The 22,090-nt window shown below is 42.5% G+C and overlaps 1 protein-coding gene across 2 annotated transcripts in view; it reads right to left on the bottom strand.

Moving 5' to 3' along the window:
* Window positions 1-11,883: 11,883 nt before the first annotated feature.
* LOC126484178 (phosphorylated adapter RNA export protein) overlaps window positions 11,884-22,090 on the bottom strand; it is a 113,313-nt gene continuing 103,106 nt past the window's right edge. For both annotated transcript variants that reach the window (XM_050107588.1, XM_050107587.1), the window contains exon 6: window positions 11,884-12,350. In XM_050107588.1, the coding sequence (XP_049963545.1) occupies window positions 12,007-12,350 (344 nt within the window). In that variant the 3' untranslated portion in view covers window positions 11,884-12,006. The remainder of the gene's footprint in view (window positions 12,351-22,090) is intronic.

Raw genomic sequence — 22,090 nt, 5'->3', positions numbered from 1 at the left:
ACAGCCTTCCTCCCGCTCCTCTCTATGTCAAATCTAACCCATCCACGTCATTATGTAATTGGATGTCTCTATAGGCCCCCTGGCTCAGCAGCTGTTGTGGCTGAGCACCTGAAGGATAATTTGGAAAATATTTCGAGTAGATTTCCCCACCATGTTATAGTTTTGGGTGGAGATTTTAATTTGCCGGATATAGACTGGGAGACTCAAACGTTCATAATGGGTGGCAGGGACAAAGAATCCAGTGAAATTTTTTAAGTGCTTTATCTGAAAACTACCTTGAGCAGTTAAACAGAGAACTGACTCGTGGCGATAACATATTAGACCTTCTGGTGACAAACAGACCCAAACTATTTGAAACAGTTAACGCAGAACAGGGAATCAGCGATCATAAAGCGGTTACTGTATCGATGATTTCATCCGTAAATAGAAATATTAAAAAAGGTAGGAAGATTTTTCTGTTTAGCAAAAGTGACAAAAAGCAGACTACAGAGTACCTGACGGCTCAACACAAAAGTTTTGTCTCAAGTACAGATAGTGTTGAGGATCAGTGGACAAAGTTCAAAACCATCGTACAATATGCGTTAGATGAGTATGTGCCAAGCAAGATCGTAAGAGATGGAAAAGAGCCATCGTGGTACAACAACCAAGTTCGAAATCTGCTGCGGAAGCAAAGGGAACTTCACAGCAATCATAAACATAGCCAAAGCCTTGCAGACAAACAAAAATTACGCGAAGCGAAATGTAGTGTGAGGAGGGCTATGTGAGAGGCGTTCAATTAATTTGAAAGTAAAGTTCTATGTACTGACTTCGCAGACAATCCTAAGAAATTTTGGTCTTATGTCAAAGCGGTAGGTGGATCAAAACAAAATGTCCAGACACACTGTGACCAAAATGGTACTGAAACAGAGGATGACAGACTAAAGGCCGAAATATTACATGTCTTTTTCCAAAGCTGTTTTACAGAGGAAGACTGCACTGTAGTTCCTTCTCTAGATTGTCGCACAGATGACAAAATGGTAGATATCGAAATAGACGACAGAGGGATAGAGAAACAATTAAAATCGCTCAAAAGAGGAAAGGCCGCTGGACCTGATGGGATACCAGTTCGATTTTACACAGAGTATGTGAAGGAACTTGCCCCTCTTCCTGCAGCGGTGTACCGTAGTTCTCTACATGAGTGTAGCGTTCCAAAGGATTGCAAAAGGGCACAGGTCATCCCCTTTTTCAAGACGGGACGTCGAACAGATGTGCAGAACTATAGACCTACATCTCTAACGTCGATCAGTTGTAGAATTTTGGAACACGTATTATGTTCGAGTATACTGACTTTTCTGGAGACTAGAAATCTACTCTGTAGGAATACGCATGGGTTTCGAAAAAGACGGTCGTGCGAAACCCAGCTCGCGCTATTCGTCCACGAGACTCAGTGAGCCGTAGACACGGGTTCACAGGTAGATGCCGTGTTTCTTGACTTCCGCAAGGCGTTCTATACAGTTCCCCACAGTCGTTTAATGAACAAAGTAAGAGCATATGGACTATCAGACCAATTGTGTGATTGGGTTGAAGAGTTCCTAGATAACAGAACACAGCTTGTCATTCTCAATGGAGAGAAGTCTTCGGAAGTGAGAGTGATTTCAGGTGTGCCGCAGGGGAGTGTCGTAGGACCGTTGCTATTCACAATATACATAAATGAGCTTGTGGATGACATTGGAAGTTCACTGAGGCTTTTTGCAGATGATGCTGTGGTGTATCGAGAGGTTGTAACAATGGAAAATTGTACTGAAATGCAGGAGGATCTGCAGCGAATTGACGCATGGTGCAGGGAATGGCAATTGAATATCAATGTAGACAAGTGTAATGTGCTGCGCATACACAGAATGATTGATCCCTTATCATTTAGCTACGAAATAGCGGGTCAGCAACTGGAAGCAGTTAATTCCATAAATTATCTGGGAGTACGCATTAGGAGTGATTTAAAATGGAATGATCATATAAAGTTGATCGTCGGTAAAGCAGATGCCAGACTGAGATTCATTGGAAGAATCCTAAGGAAATGCAATCCGAAAACAAAGGAAGTAGGTTACAGTACGCTTGTTCACCCACTGGTTGAATACTGCTCAGCAGTGTGGGATCCATAGCAGATAGGGTTGATAGAAGAGATAGAGAAGGTCCAATGGAGAGCAGCGCACTTCGTTACAGGATCATTTAGTAATCGAAAAAGCGTTACGGAGATGATAGATAAACTCCAGTGGAAGACTCTGCAGGAGAGACGCTCAGTAGCTCGGTACGGGCTTTTGTTTAAGTTTCAAGAACATACCTCCACCGAGGAGTCAAGCAGTATATTGCTCCCCCCTACATATATCTCACGAAGAGACCATGAGGATAAAATCAGAGAGATTAGAGCCCACACAGAAGCATACCGACAATCCTTCTTTCCACAAACAATACGAGACTGGAATAGAAGGGAGAACCGATAGAGGTACTCAGGGTACCCTCCGCCACAAACCGTCAGGTGGCTTGCGGAGTATGGATGTAGACGTAGATTATGTGCTGCACACAACTACCTCTAACTGCTGCTAGAAGAGGTCACTGGTGCTACATTCCTATCCTGTGCATCTGCTGCCCCTCCCTTCTAGCTGTCAGCCAATCTTCCCCAACCCCCTCTCATACTCCTTTCTCCCATTCCCAACCCCACCGAACACAACCTCCCACCCGAGTCAAGCTGTAGTGGTAGAACATTGCAGCCAGCTGTGCATATGTACACATAGGTCAAACTGCAAGTCCCGCTATAACCTAGTAAACCATTGTGGCGTTCAACTTAATCTTCTGGTTGGGAACAATGTTACCCAATTTTTTCAAGTCACTGGAACCATCTGAAATAATGTGTGAAGCTGACCGACGATGATATACCTTCAAATAGAATGGTAGGTCTTCTAAGCTTTTTAAAAAACTATAAATTGCTATCTACATAGCAAAACCTATTGTGGAGTCAGTCACAACAAGGCAAGGTTATCAAAAATGGAATGGTATCAATATCTCCCAAACCCACACTAAAAGCAACTAACATTCTGTCTTCATTTTGAGATTCAGGCAAAGTGACAACAGATATTTCCCCCACAGCTGTTGAAGGCTAGACAATAATAGCTATTTGAACATACACAATCTTTCTAGGTTTAGGGAAAGAAGTTAAAACGTCTTGTTTCCATGTGTCAGAAAATATTAAATTAAAAAGATAGGAGGTTACATAAAGGACTTTGTTGTAGTGCAGTGAACTGTTATGCACTGCAGACAAATGCTGAATTCAAACCCCATTTGGAGGAGCAGTCATTGTGAACTTAATAACTTGCAGAACTAGAATATGACCCACCACTCTTACTCTGCAACAGTGGTGTCCTGGATTCTAGGTGGCAGTAATTTAAGTGAACTGCTTCACCACTGTACAGACAACGATTCCTTTGCTGGTCTGGAGAATTCCAGTCTTGATTATAATAGTAATAGGACACTTCCTAATACCTCCTATACATAATCTCACCTGACAAAATATTAGTCACTCCCTTAAAAACACATGATCACTCTGGAGCACTTCATAGAAGCAAAGTGGTGTGTGCCAGTTGGTTATATAGAATGAACGCAGTAAGATAGGTCAACATGGAGACATGACAGAATGGTAGAAAGGAAATATTGTGTTTGGATGTGCCTATGACCACACTGTGAATAAAGCTGTCCAATTTGTTGGTGCAGCAACACACGCTGATGTGTCTATAAGTAGTAATGTGCCACTCACAGCCATACAAGAAAATGTTAGAAAACTGGTTGTAAAAAGATTTAAATCAGACATACCCTGAAAATGAGTATCATGCCTGTACTCTAATGTTTCCTTAAGCCAATATCTAATTTTTCACTCTTCAACTATCTGTCTTTTCCTGTTCATGATTCTGGGTGGATGTATTGTGCACCTGTCTGACAACAATATATATTTGTGTAAAAGTTTTTACAATATATCTTCTGGAAAGGGAGGCTGTTTCTTTCATTTATAAATTGCTCATCTTAAAAATGATGCCTGGATACACCGTAGTCAGCAAACTTTGGAAAACAAGGCGATATTATTTGTGATTGTATTATACTGCTTTCTTTATCAAGGAGCTGGAAGGTTCATCTTTTATTCAAGAAAGATGAGGTAAATATCACTCTCTTCAATGGACAGTTAATATACAGGGTGTTACAAAAAGGTACGGCCAAACTTTCAGGTAACATTCCTCACACACAAATAAAGAAAAGATGTTACGTGGACATGTGTCTGGAAACGCTTAATTTCCATGTTCAGAGCTCATTTTAGTTTAGTCAGTATGTACTGTACTTCCTCGATTCACTGCCAGTTGGCCCAATTGAAGGAAGGTAATGTTGACTTCAGTGCTTGTGTTGACAAGTGACTCATTGCTCTACAGTACTAGCATCAAGCACATCAGTATGTAGCATCAACAGGTTAGTGTTCATCACGAACGTGGTTTTGCAGTCAGTGCAATGTTTACAAATGCGGAGTTGGCAGATGCCCATTTGATGTATGGATTAGCACGGGGCAATAGCCGTGGTGCGGTACGTTTGTATCGAGACAGATTTCCAGAACGAAGGTGTCCCGACAGGAAGACGTTCGAAGCAATTGATCGGCGTCTTAGGGAGCACGGAATGTTCCATTCCAGCCTATGACTGGCAACTGGGGAAGACCTAGAACGACGAGGACACCTGCAATTCTTCGTGCAGTTGACGATAATCCTAATGTCAGCGTCAGAGAAGTTGCTGCTGTACAAGGTGACATTGACCACGTCACTGTATGGAGAGTGCTATGGGAGAACCAGTTGTTTCCGTACCATGTACAGCGTGTGCAGGCACTATCAGCAGCTGATTGGCCTCCACGGGTACACTTCTGTGAATGGTTCATCCAACAATGTGTCAATCCTCATTTCAGTGCAAATGTTCTCTTTATGGATGAGGCTTCATTCCAATGTGATCAAATTGTAAATTTTCACAATCAACGTGTGTGGGCTGACAAGAATCCGCATGCAATTGTGAAATCATGTCATAAACACAGATTTTCTGTGAATATTTGGGCAGACATTGTTGGTGATGTCTTGATTGGGCCCCATGTTCTTCCACCTACGCTCAATGGAGCACGTTATCATGATTTCATATGGGATACTCTACCTGTGCTGCTAGAACATGTGCCTTTACAAGTACAATACGACATGTGGTTCATGCACGATGGAGCTCCTGCACATTTCAGTCGAAGTGTTCGTATGCTTCTCAACAACAGATTCGGTGACCGATCGATTGGTATGGGTGGACCAATTCCATGGCCTCCACGCTGTCCTGACCTCAACCCTCTCAACTTTCATTTATGGTGGCATTTGGAAGCTCTTGTCTACGCAACCACAGTAACAAATGTAGAGACTCTTCGTGCTCGTATTGTGGACGGCTGTGATACAATACGCCATTCTCCAGGGCTGCATCAGCGCATCTGGCATTCCATGCGACGGAGGGTGGATGCATGTATCCTCGCTAACGGAGGACATTTTGAACATTTCCAGTAACAAAGTGTTTGAAGTTACGCTGGTACGTTCTGTTGCTGTGTGTTTCCATTCCATGATTAATGTGATTTGAAGAGAAGTAATAAAATGAGCTCTAACATGGAAAGTAAGCGTTTCCGGACACATGTCCACATAACATATTTTCTTTCTTTGTGTGTGAGGAATGTTTCCTGAAAGTTGGGCCGTACCTTTTTGTAACATCCTGTATAAATCAATTTAGACTGCTACAGTGGTAATCATAGCAAAGGACTGTAGAGTTGCGAACTTAAGACGCATGAATTGCTGCTGCTGACAGTATCCACCAGCCAAACACTTTGAAACAATTCACATTATTTGCACCTTCTTATGGCAACTGTACTTAAACGCCAGTATAAGTGGCATGTACTGCAGACATGCCTATTATTATTATTATTATTATTATTATTATTATGTGCGATTGGACCCATACGGATCACGCAAAGCTTTTCCAATTCAATTTTTTAATTCTCCAAACTTCTCTCATTCTTTCCCCATGAATTCTCTTTCTTTCCTCTGTCCATTTTGTCCCCTGTCTCTTGCAAACTTCATTCTCGGGTTGTACTTTCCAACTATTGATTTTTTGCCTGTATACATTTCTATTTATAACTTCTGAAGAATTTATTTGTGCATTTGCTAGATCTGTTTTGGTTTCTTGTATCCAGGGTATGGTTTTCAATTTTTCAATGTATATTAAAAGTTTGTGGGAGAGTCTGGGTGTTGGGAGTCTGTGGATATGACCGTAAAATTTTAGTCTTCTTTTCCGGATGTCTGCGGCGAGGTTAGATAATTTTTCTGTAGTTTTCCGAGACTGTATCCTGTATCCATCTACCGTTCTTTTTGGGCCAAGAATCTTTCTGATAATTTTGCATTCCTCTTTCAGGATGCCTTCCAGGTCGCCTTTTCTATGGAGTGTGAGTGTTTCGCTGGCATATAGTGCTTCGGGCTTGATTACTGTATTGTAGTGTCGTATTTTTGAGTGAATGGAGAGACACTTTTTATTGTAGATGTTGTGGGTTTTCCAGTATGCTCTTTTCAGTTTTTGCAGTCGAACTTTTTGTGCAGTTTTCTCTCCCCCTGTGGGTTCTAGGACCTCGCCTAAGTATTTAAAGAATGGAACTCTCTCAATTTGTCCATATTTTGTAGTCAGTTTTTGAGTTTCAAATTTTGAGCAGATGAATTTGGTTTTTTGGAAGGAAATTTGTAGCCCAACTTTTTCGGCGCATTCTTTGAGAATGTCTATCTGTTTAATTGCTGTGGTCTCGTTTTCTGCTAGAATGGCCACGTCATCTGCAAATGCCAAGCATGAAATTTTAATACCATCTTTAGATCTTCCTAGTTATATAGGCTTCCAGTAATTTTGATTATTCAGTTCTTTTTCCCATTCTCGGATGACTTTGTCTAAGACAAGGTTGAAGAGGAGTGGAGACAAGCCGTCACCTTGTCTGACGCCGGTTTTGATCAGGAAGGGCTCTGATATTTCACCCAGGAATTTTATCTTAGAAGTTGTGTTTGTGAGCGTTTCTTTGATAAGGTTTAGGGTTTTCGGATCGAGTCCTAGCTCCTCAAGGATAATAAAGAGAGATTGCCTAACGATTGAATCATAAGCCTTTGCAAAATCAACAAAGGAACAAATGATCGGACTGTTTCTGACTGCTTTGTATTTTAGTGTTGTCTTCAAATTGAAAATTTGTTCTGCACAGGATCGGTGAGGGTGAAAGCCAGCTTGGTATTCACCAATACTGTGTTCGAGTTGTTCTTGTGTTCGTTGAAGAAGACAAGCTGAGAGGATTTTATAAGTGACTTGGAGAAGGGAGATTCCTTGATAGTTGTTTATATCTGCCATGTCTCCCTTTTTATGCAGTGGATGAATTAGGGCGCATTTCCAATCTTCTGGTAGTTTTTCTGTCTGCCAAATGTCTGTGATGATTTGAGTGAGTTCTTTGAGGGAATTTGGTCCAAGATTTTTAAGTAGTTCTGCAGTGATATTATCTTCTCCGGATGCCTTGTTGTTTTTCAGTCTATGAATATGTCTTTGGATCTCCTCTAGTGTAGGTGGTGGCTATTATTATTATTATTATTATTATTACAAAAAATTAAGGACTTTTGAAAAAATTCTTTTTTACAGGAGTTTTTTTTTATGCATTTAGCTTCTTAGCACTGTTACTTATAAGTCATTTTTAATTCCTAAATATATTTTGAACATGAGATTTCCATTCATGAAACATTCAGTGAGCTATGCTCCAAAAAGGTTTTGGTACGTTTAGTGTTCGAAGTCCCTGATCTACGAGATCACAATGGAAGAGATGAGACTTTGGGAACTGCAGACTATTTAGTTCCAAGTAGACACTGAGGCTATAAACTCAAGTAGGGACATGCATAATTCAGCCAAACAAATTAACTACGGCAGAGGAAGTATCCCAGGCGTTGTTCACTATAGACGGTTTTGGTTTCACAGTTCTCCATCCCAATGGCACACATTAAGGTTAACTTCTTCACATAGAAGCTTGTACCATTATCAAGGTCGGACACTGAAGTCGTAGTGAATGTTCTGTTAACAATATATGTAATACAGAGCTTAGCAATTGGTGCCATTTGCTATTCTGAGATGTAAAACTTGTAACCATTTCCTGTCATGTCTACATATTTATGAAATCTTGGCCAATTGCATCAAAAGAAAAATTCAAATGACAAGACTATAAAATTAAAAGGAGCTAATGACCAGTAATTACTTACCTACACGAGGCAAAATCCCCGTATATAGATAACCAGAAAGACTTAAAAATGGATTGTTTCCTTAATCGATGGAATTTCATTATTTACTCAATTAATTTTTGTTTCCGTCCTTTCCTCTCCCCTTTCTGCTAGCTATCAACTACACTAATTATTCCACCTTTCATTTTTCGTCCTCCTTGATCCACCTCTACTTCCCTCCCAGTCTTTTAAACATATAACTGGACTGAAACTTATCAACGTGTTATCCTATACAGTATGTATATGCCACAGGACAACCTGGAAATCCAGGAAAAATACAGAAATGTTTTCACCTGGGTAAAATCTGGGAAAAACCAGGGAATTTTTTAGAATCCCAGGAATTTTTCGCTGTTTTAGTTTTCTGTAAAATTTTTGTAATTTTGACTGGTAAGAACTGATATTCTAACAAAGAATAATACTTCAGCTCACTACTGCAGAATAATACTGTACCAATCAAACACAAACAAGATAATAACACCAAAATACAACTTTAGCTGCAAAGAAGCTGCATCATTTACAACAACAAAATACAGTGCACACGCAAGCGTCTGTTGACAGCAAAATGTGTCGGAGGTTTTAGGACGAAGACTATGCCATACTTCGTAACAATAAACTGCTTTCAATGGCTGACATTACAACTGTTTACATTTCTAACAGGTTGTGAGAAAATATTGCAAATGATGGTTTGAGAAGTGTTATTTTCAATGTAAATTTCCTTTTACACAAGATGAATTGCGTTATGTGTGAGAATGTGTGATGAATTTCTTACATTACAGAGTGTCTGACTCTCATTCAGAACTTATCACATTTTAAGGATCAGGCACTTAGAAAAATTTTGGGCCCAGAAGACCCATCCATTTATGCTTTGGGCCCAGAAGACCATCCATTTATGCCATTATTTAAAATTTTACTGGCACGTGTGTGTGTGTGTGTGTGTGTGTGTGTGTGTGTGTGTGTGTGTGTGTGTGTCTGATGTATCTAAATGTGTAAAATGCGCTAAAAGGGACCAAACTTCAAGGTTAGTTTTACATATTTATTTTAGTTCTTTTGTAGATTACAATTTATGCAGTAATGAGAGCAAAAAGCACAATTATCCTTCAAAAAGAAAGTGTGAGGTGAGTTATTGAGCAATTTCACACATAATTGGCTTTTCTATGGAAAACAAAAAAATGGTTCAAATGGCTCTGAGCACTATGGGACTCAACTGCTGAGGTCATTAGTCCCCTAGAACTTAGAACTAGTTAAACCTAACTAACCTAAGGACTTCACAAACATCCATGCCCGAGGCAGGATTCGAACCTGCGACCGTAGCGGTCTTGCGGTTCCAGACTGCAGCGCCTTTAACCGCACGGCTATGGAAAACACATATTCAGCCTGATAACCCACAAAATGTTCACTGCCCAGAAATTTATAATTGTGTTTGTCAGAAATATTCAGCTGTTGCAATTTAAGCTTTACTCTTAGGATTCTTCATAGCCACACCCCTCAGAAAAAACAGCAAAACATTTTTGACAACCAATGTTATATGTAAAGCTTAGCTTTTCTTGTAGCTATGCTTTATCTACTTTAATTTAAACCAGTAACTTTCCCCACCTGTGTGTTTGCACTGCTTAATAGTGATGTTACTATTGGCTGACTCCATCATGTGTCCTGTGCTCTGACTATCTGCTGTAACCGAACTGGCGAGATCACTTGATATGACCTGTGGCTGGCTGACAAAAACACATCGCAATCTCAATTTCTGTGCTTCAGAAGTTACTGTTGTGGAATTTGTATTTACACATTTTTTTTTTACAAAATACACATTGTATATGTTCCCACACTTCAAAGATCTTTCCTAAATGCGTAGTTTTTTTTTTGTCATGTGTTTCATTTCTTAAAGTGCCAGAAGTTCTAAGCTGGTGTATAAAACCTTTACCATTCAAAGAACTGATAATTTCTACAGCTCCAAGGGGAAGTGTATTGTCTCGTAACATAGAAAATATGTGCCTCCACCAGACAAAAAGTATATTTTCACCCAGGAAAAAGTTTATTTTTAACCAGGAAACTTTTCTGTCCCCTTATACACCCTGTTGTACCTCCAACTCTCTCTGACTCCTTCCCCTTCATGTCTATCTCTCATTTTCTTCATGACAGGTGGATTCCTCTCAGCTTGTTATCTGTCATTTGTCTCCCCATCCCAATATTCCACAACCTATCCCCTTTCTTCCATGAGGAAGGAACATATTCTTTATGAAATGTCTATCTTTACAACAACCCACTTACTTTAACATCCATACATAGAACAAAAGACAACGTCAAGTTCCATTCTACCAAAACTCTATCCCCACACTTTACTCCAGTCTTGGACACAAAAGCTATTATTAAATAAAGGAATTTTTTGGCAACAAAAGCATTATCTTTGGAGTATAAGGTCGAAACTTGTGCTGGCAGTTGAAGATTAAAGATTAACTTAGATATTTCACATTATGGATAATGTGTCCAAATTATATTAATTATGTTTCAAACATTGTAAATCATCATACAACTAAATACACCATTTGTACCTGCTGAGCCACCAATACATTGATTAATGATTTAAATTTGTTTGTAATAAAACAATAAAACTCTGATTCACTGGGGGCACTTGAAAGCTGCCCCCCTCCCCCTCCCGCACACGCACCTTCCGCCATCGTCAGTATTTTAACTGACTAGTAAACTGTAGATACAGGACAGGTTTTAGTCATAAATTCCAATAATTTGGGTAAAGAATCTTTCCAGTGATATAATGTAATTGATTTCTTACAATATGTCTATTAGCATCGCATAATTCATTTTTATTTTTTAGAGTATATGGAGGCTGATGGTACTACTATCCAAAATGAACTACTGCTTTTATAATAAAACTTTTTCTTTTTTGTCATATGATTTATTATTATTAAGTTTGAGGCCAAAAATTTCTCTCTGAGAATTTAGGTAACAACTCACAGAACAGTAGAGGTGTCAACAGGCACATAAATAAGACTGAAACCTTGCTAGCTTTCAGACAAATCAGTTCTAAAAAGAATTCGTCCAAAGCTAGCAAAGTTTTCAGTCATGTTTATGTGTCTGAAGATGACTCAACATCTCTAATATTTGGTGAGTGGTTATCTTTATTGCTAAATTGTTTAAATTCTTCTATGATTTTCCACTGCCATTTCTGTGAATTTAGTTTGATAATGAGGAGCTGTGCTCTCTACTGGATTCTTGAAATTGACTTCCAAATTGGTTTTGTCTTTTCTGAAATTATGGTTTGTTGTATTCCTGAACAGATACAACTATCTGAGCCCCATTCAGACACCTAGTGCTCATACTGCAACTTCATCACATCTGATAACCATAAGCTTCCAGATTCTGCGAGAAAACTACATTAAACAAATTTTGATATCTCTCTCTGAGCAAGATTTTCACAATTTTTTCTGTGAGAATTTAGATTTGGTTGCATACCCTATTCAGAAATTGGCTTCTGATTGCCAATGCTGACTGAAATCTGTAATTGAAGCAATAGTCATCATAATTTTTATAGCAACTTTATTTTAGTGAACAAGTAAAAATTTTTCATCAAAGAAAAAAGTTCAAGTTTGCACATTTAATTCTTCCATCAGTCATTTAGTACACTGAACTGCGTATTTGAGACCTAAAACAGGTCCATGGGGTTGCAAGACACATCCAGGAAGTCGTCATCATCGTAAGTGACAGTACAGCGGTTGCTTTCACAACCTCTGTTCTCAAACGATATCTGTGCAGTCCTATCCTCTCCGTCACTGCTGTTATCCCGTCCATCTGTTGCTGGTGATGGGGGAGGAGGAGGATTAGTGGTGTCTTCCTTGTCTGTAGCCTCTGCTTCACCCTCTTCCTTGTCTGTAGCCTCTGCTTCACCCTCTTCTCGTTCATCATCGTCATCGTCGTCATCATTTGCCTTCGCTGCAGCTAGTTCAGCTCTAGTTAGTAGTGTTGGAAGGTCCATATCTGACAATTTATCTGTAAATAAAGATGAAATCATGTTTTTAAATAGATAAATAATTGGGGGGGGTGGAGCGGGGGGGGGGGGGGGGGGGGGGGGGGAGGAGGAGACTGGTGAGCGACACAACCACACAAACTGGAGAAATATCCTTGTCAAGTAATTCTCTCCGAGTTATGTGTGTCTAATTTCATTAACTCATGCCTCTTTCACTCCTCCATTCCCACTATTTTCATCTATACCAACCATAGCTTACTCTACTGTTAAAATAATCTATTAGTGAGAACACAATTCAGTTGCTAATGTCACTTTTGCATAGCAGTAATCAACCAATTTCATTAGGTCTGTTTAAAAGTACAACAATGGATACAACTTGTTGGTGTTACACATAAGGAAGCAAAATAATTTACAATCTATGAAATATGATCTAATTTACAGTAGGGCAAACTATTGCAAACGCACTTCTTCATCAATGCATTTTTGGCCTCTAGACATGGATGTGTTTAGTATTCATAAAAAGAATACTTGCTGTTATCCTACATGAACAAATGTTTTAATTCACTGGATTAGTCATAAACACAATGTTTAAAAACAGGAATCTGGAGAAAAAAGAGAGAGAGAGAGAGAGAGAGAGAGAGAGAGAGAGAGAGAAAACATAAAAAGTGACCCATATGGAGAAGGCCTTTTTTCGCTAAGTTAAGGTTCCAGCAATATTTTTATTCAAGCATGAATGTTTCCGGCTATGATGGGATGTAAGTATAAAATCAATCCCATGGTCTTTTGCTTCCTTTTGTCCAACATCTGTGTTGAAAATTGCAATAGAATGAAACGGCATGTGATTTTGAGCATGCCAAAAATTTATTTAAATCCTCAAGTTCAGTTCATGAGGAATTCTAGTCTAACAAGAATATGTTCCCAAGAGTGTGACTTACTTTTTTTAAGCCACTTATATGGTGATGTAGGCTGTTGGTTGGTTGGTTGGATTAAAAGAGGGGAAATGGACCAAACTACGACATCATCAGTCCCTTGTTCCGAATAAAACAATGCCATAAGTGCGAGAATAAAACGAACGAGACTGACAACTCAAAACGGAATGAAAGGAAAAATCACAAGAACAATAAGGGGCAACAAACATGTAAATGGACAAAAAGGGACAAGAAAACCACAGAAACACAAGAAATGGGATGAAGAGATTAAAACAATAAAGCAGATTACCACGGCTGGCTGACCATGAGAACAAAAAGGAGAAGCCAGCCACTCTGCAACACATTAAAACCTCCACCCTAGAAGCATTAGGGTGGAGGACACTGAGGGACAGAGGACATGCACTAAAACTTAGATCAAATGATAAAACCCTCCCTCACAAATAAAACATAGAACTAAATCAGCTGATGAGCCATTGTCAGAGAAAATTAGCAGTGATGAGTCCAGTAACCCAATATTTTGTTGCTGGGCAGTCAAAGTGTGACAGTGCACCAGAATATGGGCCACTGTCAACTGGGTCAGGGTGTATATGTGGACAAAGAAAAAAAAATCCCGGATTTTTCCTGGATTTACCGGTTGAAAATACACTTTCTCCCGGGTGAAAATACACTTTTTCTGTGTTAAATGACAGTTCCCCAGCACTGTAAACCTTATCAATCCTTAGAATGTTTATGGTTTTCTACACAGACGTAGAATTTGCTGGCACTATAGAAAACAAAACCCGCGAGGGGGGGGGGAGGAGATGACGACGACACGTTTTGGAAAGATCTTTGATGTGCAGCAACATGTGCGCTGCATTTCTTCATTTTACGGAGGTATAAATTCAAATTCCACCAAATACTGCAGGCTACTTTCCGAAGCAATGAAATCGAGATTGCGATGCGCTTTTGTAAGCCAGTCATAGCTCACGTCACGTGATCTCGGCAGCTGATGACAGCACAGGACATGTAGTGTAATCAACCAATAGCAAGACCACTCCTAAGTAGTGCAAACACACAAAAAGAAAAGTTAATGGTTTAAATTAATATACATAGTTTTGCTAGAAGAAAAACAATGCTTTCACAAATAATATTGGTCTCTAAGATTAATAAGCTGCAAGAGAAGCTTTTAATAACGATATAAAAGTCTGATCTTCTGGGCTCGAAATTCTTCTAGATGGTCGTCCTCAAAGAGTTGATTTTTAAACGAGACTCAAACGCTCTGTGATTTAAGAAATTCATCGTACATTCTCGTTCATAGTTCATCTTGCGTAAAATGAAATTTACTTTGAAAGTAACACTTTTCAAACCACCATTCGCAATATTTTCCCATGACTTGTTAGAAATCGGTTCATTTCAGCAGTTGCCAGAGAACGTCAGATAACAGGCGTCACTGCGCCTGCGTAGCTACGATGACGCAGGAAGCCCATATGTTCGTACGTGTAAAATATTAAAAGATCTTGCATTATGTCATAAAAGAAACAAGACATCAAAGGATACTTCAGGAGCATCGGAATGTCGTGAACTATACTAAAATGCATAATTTGGCTTAAAGTGCACAATTGTATGACCAGATTCAGATGTAAATTTTCTTGAGTACCAGTACTGTATTATCTCAGGCCAGCTGGGATGGCCGAGCGGTTGTAGGCGCTACAGTCTGGAACCGTGCGACCGCTACGGTCACAGTTTCGAATCCTGCCTTGGGAATGGATGTGTGTGATGTCCTTAGGTTAGTTAGGTTTAAGTAGTTCTAAGTTCTAGGGTACTGAAGACCTCAAGTCCCATAGTGCTCAGAGCCATTTGAATTTGTATTATCTCATGTTGGGTTCTTTATTATGGCATAATGCCATACGAACTAGCAGATGGAAAACGTGCACTTGAAATACAGCGAACAGTTGAAACTAGACAACAGTGTGAAATTAAACACATTGTTTCAAATAAATTGACGGCCTCAGCGCAAAATATTAATAAAAGCCAAATCTCTTTAGCAAACCGACAAAAATAAATTCATTGCTCTGCAAGGTGATTAATGCTTGACTGTCAGAAAGGTGGAAATAAAACCTGAAACTAGCGACATATTTTAGCCTTCCGTAATTATGTGAACGTATTTTAATTGATTTGGTAGCTCCTGGCCACAGAAATCCGTTTTGTTTTCATTTAATGTGAGAGCAATAAACGAAGAGGAAACAGCAAAATCACTAAACGTAAACACAGGTCATGTGGAGATTACCCACCTCCCCACTACAACTCAGACTGCTCTGTGCAAATGCCCCGGATCTACGATATTTCCAAACCGGTGCAATTTAGGTAGTGGCGCCCAGCCACACATCTGTAGCCAGAAGCGGGAGAAGGTACTACTCATAGGCGACTCAACTGCACATGCGCAACAGCCCGCCCCCAATTCTCCAAATAAATCAAATGTAAACAGCTGTCAAGTCATGCTCATCGGATGCAATTTGTTGTTAGGAAGCACTACATATTCTCCCTAAAGCCTTTGACACACTTTGGTTGGCAGACGCTTGTATGAGCATTGTGTTTTGTTGTTGTATATGGCGCATTTTCTTTGCGACGTAAGTTTTATATTCGTTTCTCCCCCCCTCCCTCTCGTTCATGTTTTTTTGCTGTAGCATTATTCAGCAGAAGCGGGATACAGTAATATCCTTCGTTAGAGCATTGGTTCTTACCAGTCAAAATCACAAAAATTTAACTGGTAACTAAAGCAAGGAAAAATTCCCGGGTTTTTCCCAGTTTTCTCCCGGACGAAAAAATTCCCGGGTTTTTCCCGGATCTCCTGGGTCGTATACACCCTGTGGGTGCTCCACCGACGCTCAGGCAGGTCTTCACGGTACAGGAGGTAACCGTGGGTCGCCCAAGCATGGCCAATGCGGAGCTGGCAAAGGACAACTGATTCCCTGCGAGGCCCGCGTGGAAGAATTCCACACATTCGTAGTCTCCTTAATGACACGCTGTTTGTTTTGTGTACTGTTCTGCTATTCTGTCTCCCACAGCCGAAAAACCCTACGGCATAAGTCAGAACAAAGGTCAGGTTCAGGGATGCCCATCTCTAGAAGCGGTTTCCAAGTAGCTTGTTTGGCCAACCTGATGGCAAGTTCATTGCCTGGGATGCCGACATGTCCTGGGGTCCACACAAACACCACTGAATGACGGGACCGGTCCAGGGCATAGATGGACTCCTGGATGGACACTACCAAAGGATGGTGAGGGTAGCACTGGTCGATAGCTTGTAGGTTGCTCAAGGAGTCAGTACATAGAAGAAACGATTCCCCAGGGGATGAACAGATATACTGAAGTGCACAAGAGATGGCCACCAGCTCCGCAGTGAATACACTGCAGCCATCGGACAAAGAATGATGTTCAAAGTGTGTACACCACTTCAGAGCCCCGGAACACGTCAAGATTCGAGAGGAAGTGACAGCTGAGGCTCAGGTGACAGGTCCAGACGAATCTGCGGCTTAGGTGTACACCATGGAGGTGTATGCGGACGGACTCTGATGGGAGGTGGTAAAGGGAAGGGCTCCAATTCAGACAGAAGGGATCGCACGCGAACCGCAATCGTTAGCCGTGACCCGGGCCGCTGATGCGGGAGACGAACTGCCGCGGGTGGATAAAGGAGACAGTAATTCGGATGCTCAGGAGAACTACAAATGCGTACAATCTACCTGGCAAGCAGTTGTGCACGTCAAATATGCAATGGAGGGACTCCGGCCAACACCAGGACACTGATCACAGGACTCTTTCTAAAACCTCTCGTCGCTAGGCGAATGCCACAGTGGTGCACTGAGTTGAGTAAAAACAACGCTGAGGGTGCCGCCAAACCATAAACAGACTCCCATAGTCAAGGCGGGACTGAACAAGGGCTTTGTAGAGCTGCAGTAGAATAGAGTGAGCTGCACCCCAGTTGGTGTTGCTCAGGCAGCGGAGAGCATTGAGGTGCTGGCAGCACTTCCGCTTAAGCTAACGAAGGTGAGGTAGCCAAGTCAATTGGGTGTCAAAAACCAGTCCTAAGAATCAATATGTCTCCACTACTGTGATTGGATCGTCATGAAAGTAAAGTTCTGGTTCCAGATGAGCGGTACATCGACAGAACTGCTTGACACATGAATTAGCGGACGAAAACAAACTGGAAGTTGTGGGCGAGAGCCCATGACTGCGCCTTGTGGATGGCTCCCTGTACGCACCGCTCAGAAACACCACTACTGGTAGATCAGTATGAAATGCAGAAGTCGTCTGCATACAGAGAGGGTGAGACGGACGGCATACAGCTGCTGCTAGACCGTTAATGGCCACTAAAAATAGTGATACACTAAATACAGAGCCCTGCGGGACCCCATTCTTCTAGATATGGGGGCAACTATGGGAGGCAACAACTTGGACACGGAAAGTACGGAGTGACAGGAAATTCTGGATAAAAATCGTGAGTGAACATTCTGTTGGCGCCCACCTACATAGGGAGAAATGATCATCACAATAAAATAAGAGAAATCACGGCTTGCTCAGAAAAATTTAAGTGCTCGTTTCTCCCGAGCGCTGTTCGAGAGGGGAACGGTAGAGAGATAGCTTGAAGGTGGTTCACTGAACCCTTTGCCAGCATTTAATTGTGAATATCAGTGTAATCACGTAGAGGTAGACATAGCGGGCTTCGGAGACCCCACCTGTATAATGTGGCAAGGATATGACGTCATCAGGTGGTGTCATACGCTTCGTATAGATCAAAAAAGATGGCAACAAGGTGTTGGCTGTTCGGATGGCAGACTCGAGGGACACATGATTATTCAGTGCCCATGGCAGAAGCCACCCTGACATGGAGCCAGTAGACCACGTGACTCCAAGACCCAATCCAACTGCCGACACACCATACGTTCCAGCAGCTTACAAACAACGTTGGTAAGGCTGATGGGCCAATAGCTATCCACATCAAGCAAGTTTTTACCAGGTCTGAGCACTAGAACGATGGTGCTCTCCCACCAATGTGATGGGAAGACACCATCGTACCAGATCCGGCTGAAGATGACAAGGAGATGGTGCTTGTAGTCAGATGAGAGATGTTTAATCATCTGACTGTGGATCCAATCCGGCCAGGAGCCTGGTCAGGGCAATGTGCAAGTGTGCTGAGGAGCTCCCACTCGGTAAATGGAACATTCTAGGGTTCACTGTAGCATGTAGTGAACAATAGGATTTTCCCTTCCATCCCCCGTTTGAAGGTGCGAGAGGATGGGCGTGTAGTTCTCCAATGCAGAGGCTCGAGCACAGTACTCAACAAAGTACTCGGCAATCCCATTTGCTTCGGTACATAGTGTGCCATTGATGGTAATGCCTGGGATACCTGTTGGGGTCTGGTACCCAAAAAGATATCTGATCTTTGTCCAGACTTGGGAAGGTGATGTACGGCACCCAATGGTCGACACGTACCTCTCCTAACACTCCTGTTTCCGTCGTTTTATAAGCTGACATACATGGGCACAGAGCCGCTTAAAGGCTATCAGATGCTCTAGGGAAGGGTGTCGCTTATGTCGCTGTAGAGCTCGCTGACGCTCTGTAACTGCCTCAGCGACTTCTGGCGACCACCAAAGGACTGTCTTTTGCCGGGGTACCATAAAGAGCAAGGGATTGTGTTTTCTGCCGCAGAAACGATTGTAGTAGTCACCTGCTCAACTATCACATCAATGTTACTATGTGGGGGAGAGTCAATGGTGACAGTAGAGGTGAAAGTTTCCCAGTCTGCCTTGTTTAAAGCCCATCTGGGCAGGTGTCCGTGGGTCTGACACTGGGGCAGTGACAGGAAGATGGGGATGTGGTCACTACCACCAGGTCATCATGTGCTCTTTTGTGGATAGATGGGAGAAGTCTTGGGCTGCAAATTGATAAATCAATGGCTGAGTAACTACCTCGAGCCACACTGAAATGTGTGGTGGCCCCAGCATTTAAGAGGTCGAACTGAGACAGTTAAGTTTCGACAGCTCTGCCTCGGCCAGTAAGCACGGAGTCACCCCACAAGGGGTTATGGGCATTAAAATCTCCCAAAAGTAGTAAAGGTTTTGGGAGTTGATCAATCATTGCAGCTAATATATACATTGCAAACAGATATTTCATGCGTCGTCCATATTCTGAGAGCCACAGCTTCAAGAGGGGTTTGAAGGGGCACAGTTTCACTACACGCTACAGACTGAGTTTAGGACATAAACGCAAACTCCACCTGACACTTGATTATAGTCGCTACGGTTCCTGTAATATCCCTTATAGCCGAGGAGGGCAAGGGTCCACATTGTCAAGGGCCAGGTTTCCCGGAGGGCAATGCAGAAAGCAGGTGTACAGCTTAACAGTTGCCATAGCTCAGCCAGGCGGTGGAAAAAAAAAGGCTACAATTCCACTGGAGGATGATCTCATCGTGACACTGGGAAGGCATGGAACAATCAATGAGGCAGTTTAAGCCTCAGTCTCACCTGTTGCCTCCGACTTTTGCATGAACAGTCTATATCCATTGTGTCTGAGGGTCCAGCGAGATCCAGGTCCTCAGTGGATGCCAGAATCTCCCATCCCCCATCCTCAGATGCAGAGCTTGCAGGTTGCGCTGGTGTGGGTGCCACCTCAAGTTCCTTGTTCTTGGGGGTCTTCTTTTCTTGATTTCTTGTGCTGTTCTTTGGGTCTCCCTGGCTGGGACGACTTCATTGAGTCTGCCTCCGGAACTGAGGATGATCGTGAAGCCCTACACCCAGTTGCTTTTGGGCTTTTCACTGGCAGGTGTCACCTTTCCCACTAGCAGAAATCTGGGAAGGGAGCGAAGCAAGAGACCCCTTCCTAGCGAGAGGAGCCGAAGAAGCCTTACGCTTTTCTGGCTCAGAAGTGGGGACTGAAATCCCCGATTTGGAGGGGGGGCGGGGGGGGGGGGGGTGTAGCTCCCAAAGTAGGTGGTATAGGAGCAACAGGGAGGGAAGTGCCCGCCACCATCAAGTGGGCAGGTGTTGTCTCCCGCTTCCGAGAGGCGACAGGAATTCGAGGAAGTGATGGGGCGACAACTGTTCTCATAGCGACGGCATATGAAGAGGTCACAGCTACAGGATGTAGGCGCCCAAATTTCATCTTAGCCACATTGTAGGTCAAGTCGGTCTAGCGTCTTGTATTCCACGATTTGCCTCTCTTTCTGTAAACTCCTGCAGTCTGGCAAGCAAGGTGCATGATTCTCTCCGCAGTTGACACAGGGGAGGCGGGGCACATGGAGTATTGGTAGGCGATGGACGTCCACAATCGCGACAGGTGGGGCTGGAAGTACAGCGGAAGACATATGGCTGAACTTCCAGCTCTTAAAGCACCACATTGGGGGAGGGATATGTGGCTTGCCGTCACAGTGGTAGACCACCACTTTGTGACCTTCTCGGGCAATACATCACCCTCAAAGGCCAAGATGAAGGCACCGGTGGCAGCCTGGTTATCCCTTGGACCCCGATGGACGCACCGGATGAAATGAACACCTCACCACTCTAAATTGGCGTGTGGCTCGTCGTCAGACTGCAAAAGGAGGTCCCTGTTGAATATAATACCCTGGACCATATTTAAGCTCTTATGAGGTGTGATGGTAACAGAAACACCCCCAACTTGCCACAAGCCAGTAATGCCCATGACTGGGCAGAGGATGCTGTTTTCATCAAAACTGACCCAGAGCGCATTTTGAACAGGCCCTCTGCCTCCCCAAACTTGTCCTCCAAATGCTCCACAAAAAACTGGGGCTTCATGGACATGAAAGATTCCCCATCAAATCTCATACATACGAGGTACTGGGGTGAATAAGCTTCACTGCCATCCTTAGCCTGGCATTCCTCCCATGGTGTGGCCAGGGAGGGGAATGACTTGGGGTCATATTTCGTAGCATTAAAGTTAGACTTTGCCCGCTTAGAGACTGCTGGCAGCGGACCACCAGCAAGAGGTGACATACTACACGCCCTGATGCCACCAACTCCGACCAGGGGCCCTCCCCACAGGTGCCACCCAGCCACAGCAAAGGCCACTTGGCAGGATGGCCATTGCTGGGAGTCCCGATGCCCCAGGGTGACGGGCACCTACTCCTTGGTATACGTCGGAAGTTAACGGCACAGGCATCAGCAGAACGACCTCTATCTTGTCAGGGGGCTACAACCAACAGGGTACATGGCGGCCCCACCACAACAGACTGGCTACTGTGGTGGATCTCAGGTGCAAAGATGTCCATGGCCATCATTGACACAAAGCGACACTGCATAGTGCATGGTAGAAAATGCACCCATAAAGGTGTCCTCGACCAAGAGATGCACGATGGACACAATGCACCATGTAAGGCGCCCTTCCTCAATTGGCTCGCTCTTTGGGAAAATTTTGAAAAATGGAGGTCAAATCTGACAGGGGACCATCACACAAAGGCTGAAACGTGTGAGACTCCTTTTAGTTGCCTCTTACAACAGGTAGGAATACCTCGGGCCTATTCTAACCCCTGGACCACAGGGGGGATGTAGGTTGAGGCTCGAGGTATCGCATCCTGTAGACGTTCACTCTAGTGTAGGATGACCAGATTTTCCATGTGATAAAATGGGACAATTGCAAAAAATTGGGATTAAAAAATGGGACAAAACTGGATACTTGAACAAAATGAAAGTATTCTGTAGGTATGACTGCGTCATCTGACTAAAAAAATAAAAACTAACATTTAAAACATAAAAAGGCATATATTTTAACAAGACACTTCAAAACATGCTTGTAATGGCACTTCATCATATGAAAATTCATTGTTTTTCTAAGAACTGATTATAATT

The sequence above is a fragment of the Schistocerca serialis genome, chromosome 6 (genome assembly GCF_023864345.2).
Source record: "Schistocerca serialis cubense isolate TAMUIC-IGC-003099 chromosome 6, iqSchSeri2.2, whole genome shotgun sequence".
NCBI lineage: Eukaryota > Metazoa > Arthropoda > Insecta > Orthoptera > Acrididae > Schistocerca > Schistocerca serialis.
This window is presented reverse-complemented; position numbering and strand designations above follow the sequence as displayed.